The 17,281-nt window shown below is 39.7% G+C and overlaps 1 protein-coding gene across 1 annotated transcript in view; it reads right to left on the bottom strand.

Annotated features, from left to right (window-relative positions):
* LOC137283846 (broad substrate specificity ATP-binding cassette transporter ABCG2-like) overlaps window positions 1–15,220 on the bottom strand; it is a 36,800-nt gene extending 21,580 nt beyond the window's left edge. The window contains exons 1-8 of the mRNA XM_067815527.1: window positions 14,973–15,220; window positions 13,883–13,942; window positions 10,861–10,975; window positions 7,805–7,957; window positions 3,534–3,691; window positions 2,322–2,473; window positions 2,016–2,127; window positions 972–976 (exon numbers count right to left, since the gene is read on the bottom strand). Coding sequence (XP_067671628.1) covers window positions 972–976; window positions 2,016–2,127; window positions 2,322–2,473; window positions 3,534–3,691; window positions 7,805–7,957; window positions 10,861–10,975; window positions 13,883–13,942; window positions 14,973–15,220 — 1,003 coding nt within the window. The remainder of the gene's footprint in view (window positions 1–971; window positions 977–2,015; window positions 2,128–2,321; window positions 2,474–3,533; window positions 3,692–7,804; window positions 7,958–10,860; window positions 10,976–13,882; window positions 13,943–14,972) is intronic.
* Between the last annotated feature and the right edge of the window lie 2,061 nt (window positions 15,221–17,281).

The following is a 17,281-nucleotide window of genomic DNA, read 5'->3' as shown; positions in this document are numbered from 1 at the left end:
GAGAATCGATTTACCCAAATCATTCCAGAAAAATTTTAAAAATTCTATTGGATATCCGTCAATACCAGGACTTTTATCATTTTTCATGGACTTCAGAACATTCAGTATTTCACTCCTATTAATGGGTTTTTCTAATTTTTCTGTCAAGGTTGCTGGAAGACTTGGAACATTAAGTGTAGATAGAACTATATTGTGGTCTATCTTACTATCTTTTTCAGCATATACTGTAAACAGCCAAATTTTCACGACCCTTTAATTTTTGCGAACTTCGCGTCAGACTTCATAACGCGAGAATAAAAACACGAGATAATATAGATATATCATTCACTTTCTTCAGATAAGTCAACAACATAAAAACAATACAAGTGTACACTGCTCATTCACGTGTCCCCGCTGGGCTAATCTGAATTAACATGTGTCACTTACTGATCCTCTTACTAACAGTTTTCACAAGAGATTAGCTTTTTGCCAACCCCTCAGAACAAAGTCTTTCTCTTTGGAGAGCTTGTCCAGATATTTCACTATCCACCGTGCATGTACATGCTTCATAACACTGATTTGCAAGTGTATTGTTTCATCTACGTAAGCAGTCACATCACGTGAGAAGAGATCATTTTGTTTTCATTGGGCTAACAACCGGTTAAAGAGAACTAGGTTTGATATCAAATACATTTGTTTTTAAATCACTACGCAAATCTGTTTATCTTATAACAACTCAATGATCACGCACCTGGGTGTTGTGCTACAACATTCAGAGATGCCCTCTGTTACAAGATCACATGTTTGTCACGTGACCGGTCTTTTTCATGGCTGAATGAAAGATTTATCGATCAATATTCTGCTAGAAAACCATAGTCATGTAAAGTACCCTTTAGACCTATATCTCAGGTATTTATACTGTATTGCATTTGTCAATATATTGGTCAACTAGCGCCTCGCGAAAATAAGAAGGCGCGAAAAGGTTTAGTGACCGTCACTTGCGAAAATTTAAGGCATGGAAATAAGACAGTTTTCAGTAGTTCTTGATAAAAATGTCTTTGCCTTGCCAAAATATCCTTTTGATCACTGATTAACTCACCTTCATCTGATAGAAGACAGTTAATTGATTTACTGATAAAATTTCTATTTTCAAGATTACAAATTTTGTAGGTTTTCCCCTTCTTCCTGCCACAATATTCTATTTCTGATCTGAATACCGTTGATCTCTTGTTCCTTTATTTTCTCCAGTTCCAACTTATATTTAGATAGCTCAGACAGAAGAGCTTTGTTAATGTTTTGGAAGTTATTACGAATAGTATCCTCAATATCAACTATTTTAGCTTACAGATATTTTGTTCTGTCTTTTTTCTGTCTCTTCAAGAAGGTACTGTAGGAGATTGATTTACCTTTAATGTTCATCAGCAATGTTTCAAGAAAAAGACAATCATCGATACTTAGAACTAAATCATTATCGTCAATATTCCTTATATCCTCGGTGCAATTACTTAGAGCATATTGCTGTTTAGCTAATTCTATCATGGTCTTAACTATATTTATATACTCCTCATCTTGAAAAAGCGAGGTGTTAAATTTCCAGTAACCGTTTCCTCTTCTATTGTTGTTATTCGTGAAAGTAAATGTTATAGCTGAATGATCAGATTTGTATCCCAGAAGAATTTGAGCATCTACAGTGATGTTACCTATGTCCTGGGAGACTAGAAAGAAGTCTAGTCTGGCTTGCAGTCTAGGATTTCTTTTCCACCAAGTGTATTTCCTCGTATTATCATGTAGATCACGCCAGACGTCTATCAAATTGAACTGCTCAATTTTCTTTGAAATTATATTTCTAGCATTTGGGTTGTTAGTGTGTTTGTAATTCTCAAGATCAACAGTTGGGTCAAGTACAACATTCAACAAGACTGTAGTAATTCAATAAAACTCAAATGTGCACCATTCTGAAGTCAACACCTACTCACTCTCACAGTGCTTTAAGTCTTACAGTGGTCACCCATATCTGTAGCTAGCAAAGATTCCACAAACCATTTTCTTTCTTGTCAGGGGCCTCAAAGTTATCAATGGTATTGTAGTCGCCGTTGAGGACGTCCAGGAAGAAGTCCGGAGGGTTGTTGTGTTCCTCACAGATATAACCTGGATGAAAGAAATCTCATTTATAACTGCTCTCTGACTCCATGACAGTTCTAAACTGAAAAATATTTTCTCATGGAAATAATACAGAAATTGACATGCGTGAACTGGCTAGTATGCTCTGCTTCTAAGAGCTCAGCACACATGTAAGTAGAATGTTCGATATGAGTCATGAGTGACAGGAAGCTGGGACATACCTACTGACTGGAAGTACTCGAGAGCCTCAGGTGCAGCGCCATGGTAGACTACCTCACCCCCCGACAGCAGCATCAGGTTGTCAAACACTTTGTATATAGAGAAGCGAGGCTGGTGGATTGAGAACACAATGGTACGACCCTTCAGGGCCAGTCTGAAGTGAAAAAAAACCCTCTGGTTTAAGGAAGAAATGACCGATCTATCTGGATTGTTATGAATGTACAATTTCTGTTGTTCCAGCATACAAATGGTATTTTTAATACCAATACTATCTGGTCAAAGAGACAGCCATTTTGCTGTTGGTCTATTTGGGGAAATGCATCATCTTAACTAATGCTAATGCCACAAAAACCTGCATGAATATGTCAAGAAGTTATGATTAGGTATATAGAAGAATGGAAAGAGAGTAATGAAAGGTTTTAAAAGGTGAAAGGAGCACAACCACCAATTTCTGTCTAGTCATACTTGTTGCCATGGAAATGCAAAAATATCTAAATCAGAATTCCAAATACCACTAGACCAAGCTTTAATATTCCAAGTTTGGTGAAATAACGAACAGTTCAAGAGTTCTACTCCGTAAAAGAGCCCTACCACTAATTTCAGTTGAAGTCAAACTTGTTGCCATTGAAATGCAAAAAATATTTTATTAAGAATTCCAAAACTATCAAAAGGCACCAATACACCAATAGTCCAAGCTATGTGCAATGTTTGGTGAAGAAACACTGAATGGCTTTAGAGTTCTGCTCCGGAAAAGAGCAATAACACCAATTTTAGTTGAAGTCAAACTTGTTGCCATGGAAACACAAAAAATGTTTTTATCTGAATTAAAAACTTACCAAAAGGCACAAGTACACCATCACATCAATCTATGTGTCAAGTTTGGTGAAGATATAGTGAACAGTTTCAGAGTTGGGTCTCCAGAAAAGAGCACTAACACCAATTTCAGTCAAATTCATACTTGTTGCCATGGAAACACAAAAAATACTTTATTCAGAATTCCAAAACTATCAAAATGCACCAGAACACCACCACACCAATCTAAGTCACAAGTTTGGTGAAGAAATATTGAACAGTTTAAGAGTTCTGCTCTGAAAACAGACTGACAAACTGAGCACATTTCAATACCCTCCTCCCTGCAAAACGCATTGCAGGCGATAAAATTAGGAGGTTGTGTATGCATTCATCTAGTCTGTGTCATCTCAGTTCCTTCTCACCTTCTAAGCAAGTACATTACTGCATTAGCCGTGCTGGCATCCAGGCCTGTGGTTGGTTCGTCCAGGAACAGCACGGGAGGGGAGATAATCAGCTCCATACCGATGTTTGTTCGCTTTCTCTCACCCCCAGACACACCCCGAATAAACTCATTACCAACCTAAATGAATGAATGAAAATTTTAACAATACACTGTAATATTTATAATACGGCTCCTATCTCATGGTATGCACTTACTTACTTCTACTTCGACCATGGCATGGAAACATGCTGTTGAATAAGATCTGCCTCACTCCCATCTGAATATTCCCCACTGCTCCCATTCATGAACACATCTATATCCAGCCAGACCTTACATTAAGGCTTAATCTGGACAGCCCCTGCTTCGAAACCATTTCCCACAGACACACGCTGAAAGGGTGTGAAAGGGAAGACAACTCAGTATTTAACTTCTTTAATGTTCAGTACGAATCAGTCATCCTAAGATGAGAAAGGGATTTGGACGTGGAATACTTTGAAAACCCCATAGGTAATCTGAAATAAACACCTTACTGACATAATTGCTGAGAGAGTACAGGTCAGAAAGTGAAATGTTGAAATTTCCAAATTTTTAAACTTATCCTATCTCAAGGTATGCATTTCTCCCACAGTTTGACGGTGGGCTGCAGAGTACTTTGTGTCAAATGTATAACTGTGAAGTAGCCTTGCACAGTGAGGCCTGGAGAAAGCAGTACCTCCTGATATGCATACTCCAGTACTTGTGATGAGTTGCTTCTCAATGATAAACGCCTTGACATACACAGCACAAAAACTCTTGTGAGTGGGCAGTCCTGAATCAATGATGCTGTCAGCTGCAACTATTGTTCAAGGCTAAAGGATGCAGTCTGGCAAATAAGCCCTGCCTCCCTGTAATTTCTCTATGACCTTAATGGTAGACCCTTGCTTTGAAACCATTTCCCACAGACACACTGCAAGGCCATTAAAGGGACAACCTGGTTTCAACTTGTTTAACATTCAGTACTAATCAGTCATGCCAAGATGAGAGGGGAGCTTATAAGCGAAATGCTTTGAAAATGAACACTTTACTTACTGCTCAGAGAGCAGAGGTCAGTAAGTGGAGTGGCGAGCCCTCTCTGCATGAAGTACAAGACTGGCCTCACAGTCTAAAGAGTCATTGGTATGACAGTACAAACATGCATCTGCTATGCCAGGTAAGGTGATCTGTGCCCAAGAAAAGTAGAACGAAACAAAATGACATCAATATATTTTATAGATGTACAAGACCAACATATAGCAGGCTGACACAAGTTGGTCTGCCACACAGACCAAACTGGTGTAGACCCTCCACATTAATAACAGATATATCTCGGAGATAGTAAGAGGTGAAGTCCATATTGACTTCCAGGAGCAACATTCCATGATGATGTCAAGGGAACAGTTACTCTGCAGCACCTATGTTGAAGCCAAGGCTCTTACTATGTGAGTTAGCAGTAGTAAGCATTGGAAGGTCAGCGTAGACATTAGTAGCCTAGGATGGTAGACCTTACCCAAATTTGTTGTATGCGAGACTTCTTCAAATGAAGATGTAGACAATGGAATCAAAAGCATACGACAGTCTTGAGATGAAGCAAGATTCACTCATAGAGCCCAGACACGGATGGAGAGAATGAGTGTGCGCGGCTGTCCTGGCAACTGATTCTTTGCAATAAGGTTCCACCCTAAGCCAAGGAAAATATTGGCATGCCTTTTCGTTGCAAAACACACCCAGTTGACAGTTCCTAGATGCATGCAGCAGTGTTTGCAATACTTTAATTTACCAGCTGTCCAATGGGCCTGCTGCTATCTGCAGGCTTTAAAATCTACAGGCTCTGAATGGAATCTGCAGGCCCATTTGGAAACCAATAAAAACAAAATAGACTACATTGTACACATTTTCACACTGTTTCTACAACATCAAGTGAAGCCTATGGCACGCAGAACAGTTTTTATTTGTAAGACAGGCGTTGACATTCCTACATCAAAAAATAGTACTAGGATGTGAAACTTATCATAACATAATGAATCATGGATGATTCCTGAACATTATTAAAGAAAAGAAAGGGAAAACATTCCAGCTGAAAAGTAATTGACAGATAATGTACTGGATGTCATTAGAGCCTGCACATATTTGAAACTGCCAGTCCAGTAGAATAACAACCGTCACTGGGCCGGCGATTATTTTGAACGCCGGCAGTTGCAAGTACTGTAAGGAAAAAGGTTTTGAGGGTGATTATCTCGAAATCTTTTGATGCCAAAGGTTCATATTCCTCTGAGAACAACCACAAGATCGCAGGGTGGACGCTGGAATTTTTGAGTATGGTCAAGAACCTTACAGTAGAGACTGGAGTACAGGGACAGAGACTTGAATACCCAAGGCTGTGACTATTATCGTATGTCCTGGCACTTGGACTAGAAGACTGAGGACAAAATAAACATCACGCATTTTCACTGAGATAAGAGTCCTACAAAACATCTAAGAAGTCCTTCTCGGGTGAGGAGCAAAAGAGAACTCAAAGCGCTATTCTAAGATGCTTCGGTTAAAGATCAAAGGCGCCAACAATACTTTATCAGATGATAATGCACACTTTTTGCATTACGTCACAATGTGTTGATGTCGCTGCACCATTCCAGTTGTCATCGCCTTGTACAGCCTCCCACAGTAAACAGCTTCGACGCATCCCATTTCTTGGTTTGCGGTTGCATCAAACAGCTAACATCACCGGTGGAAACATTATGTTTATGTTTTCCGAAGGATAAAATGCCTCATAGTTCAACTAAAACATTTACAGAGCCACGTTCATGTTAAGTGTTCAGGACAGTCATATGACATCCAACTACTGCCATTCTCTTTCTTGTCACCCACAGGTGTGGATGTGTGTCTAAGCTCTGTCTGCCACTCATCCTTGTCTCTAATCATGGAAAAGAATAGTTGTTCTACTTGGAAGAGGAAATACTGTGTTTGCGTTAACAGCATTTATCACAAGGTTGGTTTGTCTGTTACATGTCATAACCACTACAAGCTCATTTCTTGTCATGACTAAATTTACATCAAAGACTCAAGGAAATTTACATTCCTAACATACTAGTCTTCAGTAAATGCATTTTGTGTAAATTGAGAAAAAATCCTGAAAAAACTATGTGTTTCTATATTTTTTGTGCACTAACAAACATAACCAGTAGACATTGATAAATAAAGGTAAGCAATTATTTTCGATAATCAATCGGTTAAATCATCACCTGTAAGATCTTAACCACTTCCCAATTCTTGTCAAGTCAAAGAGAGAAGTGCATACCATGACACAGGTTAAGTTAATCAATTCACATGATCTCATCAATAGCCAGCTATATACTCACAACCTCATGACCAGCCCTAGGTGTCAGCTACAAACAATGGTGTTAATTTCACCCTGGTGTCAGCTACAAACAATGGTGTTAATCTCACCCTGGTGTCAGCTACGAACAACGGTGTTAATATAACCCTGGTGTCAGCTACGAACAACGGTGTTAATATAACCCTGGTGTCAGCTACAAACAACGGTGTTAATATAACCCTGGTGTCAGCTACAAACAATGGTGTTAATCTTACCCCGGTGTCAGCTACAAACAATGGTGTTCATCTAACCCTGGTGTCAGCTATCAACATTGCTGTTAATCTAACCCTGGTGTCAGTTACAAACAATGATGTTTATCTTACCCTGGTGTCAGCTACAAACAATGCTGTTAATCTCACCCTGGTGTCAGCTACAAACAATGCTGTTAATCTCACCTGGGTGTCAGCTACAAACAATGCTGTTAATCTCACCTGGGTGTCAGCTACAAACAATGCTGTTAATCTCACCCTGGTGTCAGCTACAAACAGTGCTGTTAATCTAACCTTGGTGTCCGCTACAAACAATGCTGTTAATCTCACCCTGGTGTTAGGTAAAAACAATGGTGTTAATCTCACCTGGGTGTCAGCTACAAACAATGCTGTTAATCTCACCCTGGTGTCAGCGACAAACAATGCTGTTAATCTCACCTGGGTGTCAGCTACAAACAATGCTGTTAATCTCACCTGGGTGTCAGCTACAAACAATGCTGTTAATCTCACCTGGGTGTCAGCTACAAACAATGCTGTTAATCTCACCCTGGTGTCGGGTACAAACAATGCTGTTAATCTCACCCTGGTGTCGGGTACTAACAATGATGTTAATCTCACCCTGGTGTCGGGTACAAACAATGCTGTTAATCTCACACTGGTGTCAGCACACCGAGTCAGCCCCAGTTCGTCTATCACAGCATTCACACGGGCATCTCTCTCCATCTTTGTAGTATCCGAGGGTAACCGCAAAGCTGCTGAGAACTGGAAATTCTCTCTCACTGTCAGAGTTCCCATGACGACATCATCCTAAGTTTGAATTGTAAAGCTAAGTAAAACATCACTATCTACATACACAGCAATACTTGTTTACGGTTGACTTTTAGAAGAGATTTGCTGAAAGGTCTTATTGATGACGTTGTTCACACCTAAGACAAGGGCCAGAATCTGCATCACCATAGCTCCAATGGAGACACAAGAGTGAAAAGGTTCGGTGACTTGTTGCCATTTAGCTAAATTAGATACAAATTAATGTGACCCACACTCACTAAAATAAACTATCAGTGCTAAAATACTGCATATTGTATACTGTATAAATTGTCATTATTTTGTTAGTCAAACCTGAACATTTTCATGGGAACCTGCATTCGTCAATAAATGTCCTCATGGGTTAGACAGAGGGGTATTCCCTGACCCTTGTACTGACTTGCTTCATGAGCTGTCTTAGTGGGTTAGACAGAGGGGTATTCCCTGACCATTGTACTGACTTGCTTCATGAGCAGTAATTGTGGGTTAGATAGAGGGGTATTCCCTGACCCTTGTACTGACTTGCTTCATGAGCCGTCACATTGGGTTAGACAGAGAGATATTCCCTGACCATTGTACTGACTTGCTTCATGAGCCGTCACATTGGGTTACACAGAGAGGTATTCCCTGACCCTTGTACTGACTTGCTTCATGAGCCGTCACAGTGGGTTAGACAGAGGGGTATTCCCTGACACTTGTACTGACTTGCTTCATGAGCAGTAATTGTGGGTTAGACAGAGAGATATTCCCTGACCCTTGTACTGACTTGCTTCATGAGCCGTCACATTGGGTTAGACAGAGGGGTATTCCCTGACCATTGTACTGACTTGCTTCATGAGCAGTAATTGTGGGTTAGACAGAGAGATATTCCCTGACCCTTGTACTGACATGCTTCATGAGCTGTCACATTGGGTTAGACAGAGGGGTATTCCCTGACCCTTGTACTGACTTGCTTCATGAAAAGTCACAGTGGGTTAGATAGAGGGGTATTCCCTGACCCTTGTACTGACTTGCTTCATGAGCAGTAATTGTGGGTTAGATAGGGAGGTATTCCCTGACCCTTGTACTGACTTGCTTCATGAGCCGTCACAGTGGGTTAGACAGAGGGGTATTCCCTGACCATTGTACTGACTTGCTTCATGAGCAGTAATTGTGGGTTAGACAGAGAGATATTCCCTGACCCTTGTACTGACTTGCTTCATGAGCCGTCACATTGGGTTAGACAGAGGGGTATTCCCTGACCATTGTACTGACTTGTTTCATGAGCAGTAATTGTGGGTTAGATAGGGAGGTATTCCCTGACCCTTGTACTGACTTGCTTCATGAGCCGTCACAGTGGGTTAGATAGGGAGGCATTCCCTGACCCTTGTACTGACATGCTTCATGAGCCGTCACATTGGGTTAGATAGGGAGGCATTCCCTGACCCTTGTACTGACTTGCTTCATGAGCCGTCACAGTGGGTTAGATAGAGGGGTATTCCCTGACCCTTGTACTGACTTGCTTCATGAGCAGTAATTGTGGGTTAGACAGAGGGGTATTCCCTGACCCTTGTAGTGACTTGCTGCATGAGCCGTCACAGTGGGTTAGATAGGGAGGTATTCCCTGACCCTTGTACTGACTTGCTTCATGAGCAGTAATTGTGGGTTAGACAGAGGGGTATTCCCTGACCCTTGTAGTGACTTGCTTCATGAGCCGTCACAGTGGGTTAGATAGAGGGGTATTCCCTGACCCTTGTACTGACTTGCTTCTGAGCAGTAATTGTGGGTTAGATAGGGAGGTATTCCCTGACCCTTGTACTGACTTGCTTCATGAGATGTCACATTGGGTTAGACAGAGGGGTATTCCCTGACCCTTGTACTGACTTGCTTCATGAGCAGTAATTGTGGGTTAGATAGGGAGGTATTCCCTGACCCTTGTACTGACTTGCTTCATGAGATGTCACAGTGGGTTAGGAAAGGAGATTTTTCATGTGTTACTAGCTGTCATAATTATGTAGACTAAATAGGGTGGTGTTCAATGAACTGTATACTTCCATGTGTGGGTGTGGGTTAAAGGTCAAAAGGTTAGGGGGAAATGCACCCGACAGAACATTTTATGGGGATGCAGAGGTTAAAAAAGTCCCATCGCTCTGAGCCTCAGGGATGACTCAGTTTTCATTTCGGACAATAACATCATGGTATCTTACTTGTCTTGTGCCACTTGATAATTTCCACTTATGGTTTCAAACTGCAAATAAACTTGGATTTCATGTCATATCTGCCCAAAATGTAGCCATTAAATTTTGCAATGATAATGAAGTACAGTATCTTTGTTTGCTATTTATCACTTTTTCTTAAATTGTCCAGTAAACATTAACATCAAATACCATATTGATTTCTTCTTTCAAAATTATATCATAATGATTATGTCATAAAAATCTGGGCAAGAAGAAAATTTATTAGGACAAGGTTGCTTTCTTAAAGTCACTCACTCTGTGGCAAGCTGCTTTTAAAAGATTATGAACCCCTATGATGTGTGTGTGTGCGTGCGTGCATGCACCCCTCTGGATCCATCACTGGTATTCAATGTACCATACACTTTCATGCGTCACAAACCTTATCAGTAAACATGATAGGAAGGTATTCTATGAACCTTGTACCCGCATGTTACACAAGCCATTGTATTTGCCAAGATAAAGAGGTATCTTAGTGATAAAATGTTGGATAACAGTCCTAACCTAGCTATTCCCCTATAATACCTAGCTGTAAGAAATACATGTTTACCTCCAGCATTTAGAGGAAGATAAGAACACTTTTTATTGACACAGTGGTAAGAGCTATTGATAGTTCAAACATCAATATCAAGCTACAACAAATTGCTACATGCCAGTGTTTCCTATCACGTACCTACCCCGCAGAGTACCTACCTGCACAACATATCCCACCATGCATTTGAAGTTGTCAGGGGGTGGGGCACCATCCAATAGCAAGTTACCTCTAAGGCCAACTGGGTCTTTTCTGCCGGCCAACACATCTAGCAGTCTGAAACAAACACGTCTAAATATGGCACACATGTCATCAACCACGTTCCCTCATATCAAAGCGTTTATCCGACATTTCTGTCAATACGTGCACACGCACTCCAAAATTACTGTCATCCATCATGGACTATGCAAATTTGTAATTTAGTTACTTCAGCACAGTCATGTATACATAAGTTTTATCACGACATTATTTGTAACATACTTATGGAGAGAAAGTGAAAGTTAGTTTTTTGAAAGGACCTGTTTCCAGTCTCTGCAGCACACAGAAGTATTGAATGTGTGCCCTGATGTTACATATTGTGGACACTAATCAAGCAATTATCACTTCATCAACATAAATATTCTGAGATGACCAGGGCTTGTAAAATGATGGATAATTGGAAATGTCATGAACATTGTGATATGGATAATATTTTACATTAATGTTTGTGACAGATAAAAACTTTAAAGGACCACTAAACTCAATTTTTTGGTACTCTTTTTATCACTGCATATGAAAGACTTTTGGTTAGTCATAAACAAAACACCATTTTCTTTTAAAAAAAACTTGTAGTTAATTAATACCAAGCGCTTAAAAGTTGCAAAAAAGCCGTGTGCTTCTCTCTCGCCCGCAAACGAAACCGCAGACAGGTTACGTAACTCTCGTCGCCAGAGCCCTACAGTGACGTCATAGCAGGAACGGTTTCCAGTTAAATGTATAGAAAATGTGTAGGAAGCTCGTCATTTTGCTGATTTCTTGACGTCACCAAAGACATGCCGAATTGTTGTGTTGCCGTCAATTGTTCCTTGGGGTCGGGTGATGGTGTAACTATGCACAGATTTCCACCAGACTCTGAAGTTTGTGCTTAAATTGGTTGTTAGTGTGTGAGAAGTGAGCTTTGTGGAAGCCTGTGGTATATACTAAATCAGATGGTTTGCCCCCTACCACGCTTCCAGGATAGAAAATGGAGTTCAAGATTCCTCGAGTTTATAAAATCAAGACTGCTTACTACACATTGTTGACCAAAAGGATTTTGCATGGATATAACGCTTTCTCCCACAAAACGAGGTTGTGGTCGAAGTGACAAAATTATCGTAAGTAATATTATATATTGACCCCTTATATTGACTGATTCCTAGAGTGAAATTGTTATGTTATAAGCAATGTCATGTAAACTCCTAAAGTCCATCAATAAAATACACATTTTACTACGAGTAGAAAGTAATTGTCCTTTTGTAAGTCGGTGAAAACAAACTTAAATAGCATTCATCCCAAGACAGGGCGCCGCCATTTTTGAAAATCGTGAAGTCAAACTCATTTGAATTAATGAGATTATGTATGGTTTGTTCTCATCAACTTAGAAAATCAAAACTACATAAATATGTATTTGAATCATTACCAAAAGGAGTTTGCATGACACAACCTGTAACATAACCTAAGCGAGGTTGGGGTTGAAGTAAAAATACTGTGCGATAAATTTCTTCACTTGCTAAATTTACTTGGTTTCTAACGTTCACTCACCAGTATGTAGACACTTAAACGTCTTCATACTTGGTCTCATAATCCTAATTACTTTATAATCATACTTGTATGCATTTTGAAACGTAATAAAAAGAAGCGATCTGCGAATGTATAAGAGGAATGTAATATGTAGACATTTCATAGTTTTCCTATATGAATCATAATTCGCACCCACGCCCTAGTGTATGTCGTCTGATGAAAACAATGATTCTGTTGAAAGCTACGACAATGTATTAAAAACAAAAATGCAAATATTATAATTAAAGTTATAGGAGCAATGTCAGGCTATTACCTTCTTCGAGGAATGTATCCATCAATATCCACAAAAAACAAGTGATATATAATTCATCTGCAGATTTCCCAAGTGATGTGTCTTTTAACAGTCTAATATACGAAAACGTGATGTATCGTTTCAGGTTTTTCACATTGCGGTATAGTTTCATTGATTACCCAAGAAAGCACACCTGGCAACTAATTGCATAATGTGCGTCATTCTTTTTATAAAGTTATTTAGTTAGCCAATAATGAGCAATCAATGTATTGGCGGTTAATCATTTGAAAGAAGGGTGTTGTTTTACATAGACACAGACACGACAGAGTGTATTCAGTATAGATTAGTAAATGTACATACATAAACACTACCTTTTGACAAATCCCCCATTTAAATCCCCATAAAACTAATTAATCAATCAGCATGTTATTGGTTAATCCTTTGATCGATCCAGACAAAAGAAATGCCAAATGGGGGCCTTTGTCGGGTAATCTAAGTGGCATTACCACTAATTATACCTGTTATAAATTCATTAACTGAGCATCAAGTGAATGATGACAAATAACGTGTAGGTTTATACCACCTAACACAGATTACGACTTCGCAACACCAAGTGATTTTGACAGAATCGTCTATGAAAAGAAGGGTTGTAACTCAAAAACTAGGCAAAGCAGGAGACAAAACTAAATGATAGTAGATTGTGAGAACATATAGCTTTCATTTTTCTCCACAGCTTTCGTGATTTCAGGTTTGCACAAACCTGTAAGCGAAATAGTTCAACCCCTGAAATGTAGATGAATACTGCACAGACCCTCATTTCTATACCCACTATTACGTCACGGAGACGCGCCGCTCTGATTGGTTGAAATTTTGTTTGCGGCCGAGAATTGTGCACTGTTGACAAAAGGTCTATTTAAGGTAATTAAAGATCGAAATGAGCATTTTTAATGACAGGGTTTCATTTATAATGATGTCAGCAAGTGATTTTGCGTTTGTACCCTATTAGAGTATATGTGGCCTTTAATATTCTCATACAATATGCAGTTTTAGGACTTTCATGGTCTGTTTCTAAATTATTCACAGGGTGTTCTTATTTGTTTGAACATTGCTCAAGGCCTGACAGAAGTACCCACGATGACTTTCCACTTCCAGTTGGTCCAAGGATAGCATTCATGCCTGGCTTGAAGATGCCACTGAAACAATAGTGAATGAGTATGGTCTTTAGCTGCTTTTAGCAATATTCCAGCAAAATCAAGGCGAGGGACACCAGAAATTGTACACATGTGGGAATCGAATCAGGGTCTTCAGCATGAAAAGTGAAGACTTTAACTATTGGGCCACTCTACCGCCCCTCCACAGAATGATATCAATCCTATCACAGTTGCAGGAGAATGTTTCAATGAAACAGATTTAACTTGCACAAGAGGCATATTGACATTTTAACCAAAGTTAACAACACAAAACAAAGATGCACTCTGATCCCATAAAAATATCAAAATTTAAACAGAGATGCGTAACCTAGTGTAAATGGATACGAATCACAGATCTCTGATTTTACATGCAAAGTGAAATTTGTGTCAAATCACAAAAAGCCACATACAAAAATGTTGTGGTTCCAATTACACGGGATTTTTTTCAAAATCGTTTTTTTCAAAAGTAAAGTACAAACCAATAGACACTTTTATCAATGTGTAGCTGTACAGTGTGGTGACAACAATATTACACACATTGATGGCACCCGAGTGCCACGCCTCCTGTCATGAGGTTATCATCAGACTGTGACAGAGCATGAAATGCAGGTGTCCTACCCCAACACATGGTCATGGTAACCCCGGTTCCTTGGAATTTTTACTATTCTCAGCTTAACAGTTAATTTAATCAAGTTTGTGGCCATCATATCCACTTGCTCTATCAGTATGACCGATTTCCCTCGGTGCCAGGGGAATAAAACAATTGTATCTGAAAGCCTATTTATTCATACCATTTTAAAAATAATAAGAGTCAGTCCAGTAACTGGAAGCACATTTTCAGGCCTAGAACACATGGGATAGCCATGAAGTGTTGCAAATTGAAAATAAAAGAATAAAGAGTGTTCAAAGACCGTTGTAGAGTGAAACACTGAGGAAAGTTTAGACACAAAGTGGAAAGTGGCGATCTATAGAAACGAACAAGTCTGTGTTTATCGGGAACTAGGGCGAGAACTGATATCCTAACCAAACTTACTTTAATCCTTTTAAAATAGTCTTCATTTCTGTCCTGCCGCAGCATGCTTTCGTCTTTACTGGTACAGAGTAGAAACAGTTGTGGATGGAGATCACAGAGGACTGAATGTTCTGAGAGCCGCTCAGACGAAAACCTGCCTCGGGGTCGAGGGTTGTTCTGCCATTGTCTGTGGTTCCATACCGTACAGACACACTCCCGTCCACAGGTGACTTGGTAATGAACGCCGAACCTCTTTCTGTATCATCCATTGCAGTTGTCGAGTGGTCTTACTGATTTGACCACCACCCCTACCCTGAACTGACAGGTCATGGGTAGGCCGATTTTAGCCTGTAGGGGTGTCAGAACTTTACATGGTATGTAGTAATAATCATGTTATCAGTATGGACTGCTGTGACGCGGTCACTTACAGGTCTTACATACCTACACCACCAACGTACACCGGCTGATGGAGAAAGACTTCCCCTTGAAATTTTATTCTAGTAAAACCGTACCACCTGATTATATAATCTTCATCTGGTAAGGATACGCTTTAACATGTTTTAACGTAAAAGGCTGTTCTTCACACAGAAGCGTAGGTCTAGACGCTGTTCGTTCCGCAAGTGACTTAGTAGTTCAGGGGGAGAATCTTAAAAGGGGCCAAGAAATAGGATTTCGTAGCCTCCCCAGTATTGATTTGGTTTGACACTGTTTTCAGTTAGTATGATGTCTTGGGCTCATGAAAAGGACTGTAATACTCTAAGATTGTGGTATCAGGTTTATTTTCACAGGCCATTTTAGGTGGTGCGGGTCTGTGAACATTTTCATGACATTTGGTTTGCTGCCCGACAACATCTCAAAGTTAATCGTGAATAGTTTTACTACTATCGATCTGATCACTTTCACTTTGACTTTTGTGTATTGCTAAATGATGTAGAATTTGTTTGACATATTTTGCTTTTGAAAATAATCATAATGGCCGCCATTCTGGCCGCCATCTTTAATTGTCGAGTGTTGCCGTCTCGGCAGTTCAATTTACATAATGATTAACACCGAAGGTGCCCATTTACATCCAGTGTTGATACTTTTGATGTTTTTGGACACTTGTCACTTCTAGAGTGGTGGTTTGGGCGCAAAATAAGTAATTTTGTATTGTCATGTCGTGGTAATATAATTTTTTACAGCTTATTCTTTGAGACAGGGGACTTTAGCGATTCTCCGACTTTTCATGAAACATGTGTGGTGGTAATTTATTTGTTGAAAGTTTACATTATTCTTGTAACTCGAATCAGCTGTTTTTGTTTCCTGTTTACTTCTAGAGTGACAGCATGTTATATGGAATTATTTCATATTACCCAGAATTCAAAATGGCTGCCAAGATGGCCGCCATTGCAGTCTTACTACTTATACATAGCAGAGGACTAAGCTTGTAAGCAAGTAAACAAACAAACCAATGTAACAATGTAACAAGCAATTCCTTTGATGTCAAATGTTTTATACAGTATCGAAAAAGACCTAAATTCCAATAGTATGGTTTATGAAAGCGTCATTTGCCTAATCATCCAAAGTGTTAGAAAGCTATTCTTCACGGCCCATAACAGCGTCTAAGCTCTGTCTGTACAGGGCCGAGGAAGCAGGGGTACAGCTGCCCCTTATAATTTATTTACAGGTTACTTTTTATGCATAAACGTATTGATTCAACATTCTTTTAATGTTGATAGTGCTCCCTTAAAGGTCACATGCAACCAAAAAAATCAAACATAATTAAAACACATTTATCACTTATTCATGACATATAATATACATTGCTGCTTTTAAAAAAGCAAAAAAAAAACAACAAAAAACACAATTATAAGCGTACAATCGCGATTCAAAAGTGCAATATTTTGTACTTGGGCTTACTTCCCCCGAAACGGAGCCCTCGGGAGACCGAACCCAGTCAGAGCGGGTGGATATGCACTCAAGTGTAACGACGGCTTTCGATTGGCTGGTTTAACTTTAAACGGGAGTGTATGGTGCTTTATTGCATGCTAGCAGATGAGTGAATGCTGGCTCTTCATATAGTTAAATGGAATGGCAAAACTGCAAATGTGCAGAAAGGGAACTGCTTCAAAATTTGGAGACTTGGCTGATATGCATTGAGATAAATTCGGAATCGAACTGACTGCATTAAAGTTGATGCTGTTTGGGACAGGTATGCCAGCCAAGAGTCGGTCAAAGTAGGGGTCCTCTCAACAAGTCTAGTCTTGTCGCACATACGAACGAACGATTGAGTTCTGTTGGTCCGGCCATGCTACATGCTGGTAGGCCCGAGGCACACCAAGGTACATCTG

The sequence above is a fragment of the Haliotis asinina genome, chromosome 5, assembly GCF_037392515.1.
Source record: "Haliotis asinina isolate JCU_RB_2024 chromosome 5, JCU_Hal_asi_v2, whole genome shotgun sequence".
In the NCBI taxonomy this organism is placed as follows: domain Eukaryota; kingdom Metazoa; phylum Mollusca; class Gastropoda; order Lepetellida; family Haliotidae; genus Haliotis; species Haliotis asinina.
The sequence above is the reverse complement of the archived record's forward strand: the minus strand, read 5'-3'. Positions and strand labels throughout refer to the sequence as shown.